Genomic DNA, 3639 nt, shown 5'->3' with positions numbered 1-3639 from the left:
ATATATATATATATATATATATATATATATATATATATGTGTGAAATCGTTATTGGGAAGGAAAATGGTATTGGAACCGCTCTAAATCCAATTAAGCCCTGAATATTGCTTTTGGGATTTAGTGTCAAAATGTGTGTGTGTGTGTGTGTTCTTGTCTCTCCATTAACCAAGTGGTTCAATGTTACATATCCAGCCGGTACAACTGTAGAACATGGAGTAACAGCAAGCTGTGGAGCTCTGTCTGTTTCCGAGCCAGCCTGAGGTTACAGAGGGGGGCGTGGTGCTCTACCAAAACAACACTTACCCTATAATGGCGGGCGGCAGTCATGTTGTTATGACAGCAGCGTGCAGTTTTAATGCATACACCGCTCCGAAGGAAATAAAAATCATAATATGGGCATTTATGTTATGGAATATCTAACAATTTACCTCATTCGTTACGCTGACATGACAGAGACTAGAGCTTCCTTATGCCGTTTATAACATTTAGATCGACTCGATTACATTACTGTAAACGGCTATATGAATACAACACATTGTAGTTAGTCGATGCGACGTAACTGCGTAACAATTCCGCAGTAGCACGAGAGCAGATGGTTGCAATGTTAACAGCTAGGACGCGTAACTACTGCCCTTACTAATGCCCTGGAACGCTATTGTGGAGCTCGAGGGTTCACAAGCGGGTGAACAGTGACGAAACCTGGCAGCCATAGCCCGTAGAAACATGGCCTTTCGGGTGTTGTAGACACTCAACTCGATGTTAACTTCTTTTATAATGTGCAATTATAAATAACAGTAACCCTCGAGAGGTCTGCGGGTTCATATACAACATTTAGGAGCGCCCTTTGAGCAGTTGCTGGTCCGAAAACGGGACCGTCCAGACAAATCAGGAGGCAGACAACAGCACACTCGGGCCACATGTTCGTATCCCGAGTGGCAAATTCTACGATGAGCAAGTAACTTTAAAAACGGGCAAAACTCTAGCCTACTTGTTTCAGGATGAGATTTATTGCCAAAGTAAGTTTTCACTTCCATGTAATTTGCCTTGGTGTTTGGTGCATACAATAAACATGTAACAAGGGAATAAACAATAGAGCAAAGTACTGAAACTGTCAAGAGCATTTTATAGTATAAAATATATTGCAATACTAATATGTAAAAGACACTATACCAATTTGTACAATGTAACTCTTTTAGGAAGGAAAAGAAAGCCGTACGTTTTGTGCAGGGAGTGCAAAAATATTAATCAGGGGGTGTGCAAAGGTTTACAGTATAACGTTGTATAATATGCGCAATGGTCAGGGATAATAGTCAGGGATATGTGTTAATGTAACGTGTAGTGACTGGGGGTGAGGGGTTACGAATCTTATATTGGACATTAAATGATACCATCATACATAAATTATATAATGAACACAACACAAACTTCATGAATTCGCCCCAAGTAACATTTAAATAAAATACACTGATGATGGCCTACCTTTAGGAGGCAGCATGACCTCCCCATTTTCTCTCTTCACTGCAAAAGTGTTATTAATTCGGCTGATATCGTTGTTACTAACATTACTCCCGGGTCCGGAGGTCACCAATAGTTTATGTTTCTTTTTCTCCTCTCCGCCTCCTTTCTCCCTCTCTGTCCCTCGCTGCTTATCTTTACTCGGTTTCTTGGGTTTGGAAGAGGAAGGCGCTTTGTGGAGGAAGAAATCGCTCTGTTTGAAGACTTTATGCGTGTTTGTACCACCGGTGGCAGACACCGGAGGGTGGTTGCTGCCCGTCTTGACCGGGCTGAAGGTGCTCAAGCCCGTGCTGCTGCCATAACTCTGCTGCTTCGTGGGCTGCAGGAGTTTCTCTTTGCCGCCACCGTTGCCTCCCACTCCTTCCCTGCTGAGTTTCCTGGGTTTAACGTTCCTCTCCTCGACTCGGACCTTCTTGGGCGGCGGCGGGTTGAAATCCCGGGAAGACTGTGAGCGGTTGTCAGAGGCTTCCTTCGCCTCGTTCGGCTTGATGAGCGGGCTTTTGTCGCAGGCGACCGCGGGGGCTACCGCAGTAGCGGCTCCGGTGAGGTGAGCAGAGCCCAGCGAGTCAGCCATCTTGAGGCTTCTCTCTCTATTTACTCTTTTCCCCCAACGGCCGCCGCTTCTATTTTTTGCGCGACTTGCAAGCAGGCGATGAAGGGGCGGGGCAGACTTTGATTGACAGGCAGTCTGATGGGGGCGGGGTTTAGGTTTGACTGACAGACAGGGAGGGAAAAACTAGAGGCGGGGCTTAGCAGCTGTTTGCACTGTTAATGTACCTCGTGAAATAATAACGAGGAGCAAGACGTAATAAACTTGATAACCCAGTACAGACTCTGCCTTTGCTAACCCTGAAACAAAACACTATTTTCATTATTAATTATATGTTAATTATTATTTGATAATTTATTTAGTCTACAAAATATCAGAACATTGTGGCTCCAGAGACTAAGTGATGCCTTGAAATTGCTTGTTTTGACTGATCAACAGTCAAAAACGCAAATTAAAATCATCATATGTAATTATATATAAGAAAAAAATCGATTAATTTGCTATCTGATCAATTAATAGACTCTTTGTTCCAGCTCCTAAATTGGTTGTGTCTTTAGGTTTTGGACTGTTCAGCTCTAGTTAATTTAATAAAAACCCATTACATTGTTTTCCTTGACCACATAAATATTACAATAAAGCATATAATACATAATTCAAGATTTTGAGATATGACAAATCAGTATTTTGTTGTTTCGCCACCTTTATAGTCAAAATGTTATAAGCCGGTTTTACCCAAACATTGCTGCTTGGCAGCATCATAAGACACTGATGGTGGTTTCCTATTACAAATAGTTGAACATAAAGTTCAAATTACGTAGTTTTCTTTCAGAATTATTGGGCTTACATCCGTTTCCTCCAAGGTTTATTTAATCCGGCGTGCATTTTCTCTCCAGAACACAACCCTAAAAGACAGTACACTACCCACAAATGATTGACAGAATGTGTAGAGGCGAGTGGTGTTGAGTATATCTGTTTGTTAAAAAGGAAATGTTCCATGACTTCATCACTCTCACACACTGGAACACATGATCACAAAGCCTTGTGAATCCTCCGGAGCTGTTCTCATTTTGATTTATTGACATTGAAAACATTTTCAGACTGATTGGCTGAGCTGTCAGTGCAAGGCCTGCCAGTGAGTGACAGCCAACCATGACTACTAAACATGATTAGCAGCTGCACGCGGCCGGTTGTAAAGTTACAGCTGGCCAAAAACATTGTGACAAGATTATTATATGATGCAACACAGAAGGGGAAATTGGATGTCTGTGTGTGTAGTAATCATACATCCATGGTAGTAACTAAGAAGAACATGTGAAGGGAATGTGTGACTCGTATACCTAAAAATAATCTGGTCGAACGCATTATACTGCATATTCTAGGCTTTAAAACAGAGCTCACACTGTCTTCAGTTTCTTCAGATGGCAGTGCAACCTGCTGCTACTGCACACACACACACACACTTTATTTATAGGTCATTGCATAATATGGTAAACTGCTCCATGGGAAAACTGAGGTGACACAGATAACAACCTGGCATAAGACATACAAGAGTGTGTGTGTGTGTGTGTGTGTG

General features: G+C 42.2%; 1 protein-coding gene across 1 annotated transcript in view; it reads right to left on the bottom strand.

The window, feature by feature from the left end:
- Positions 1–2168, bottom strand: part of LOC116672838 (lysine-specific demethylase RSBN1L) — a 47505-nt gene extending 45337 nt beyond the window's left edge. Inside the window, exon 1 of the mRNA XM_032504759.1 lies at positions 1481–2168. Coding sequence (XP_032360650.1) covers positions 1481–2090 — 610 coding nt within the window. The 5' untranslated portion in view covers positions 2091–2168. The remainder of the gene's footprint in view (positions 1–1480) is intronic.
- Positions 2169–3639: the final 1471 nt, after the last annotated feature.

This window comes from Etheostoma spectabile, chromosome 23, assembly GCF_008692095.1.
Source record: "Etheostoma spectabile isolate EspeVRDwgs_2016 chromosome 23, UIUC_Espe_1.0, whole genome shotgun sequence".
NCBI classification, from domain to species: Eukaryota; Metazoa; Chordata; class Actinopteri; order Perciformes; family Percidae; genus Etheostoma; species Etheostoma spectabile.
The sequence above is the reverse complement of the archived record's forward strand: the minus strand, read 5'-3'. Positions and strand labels throughout refer to the sequence as shown.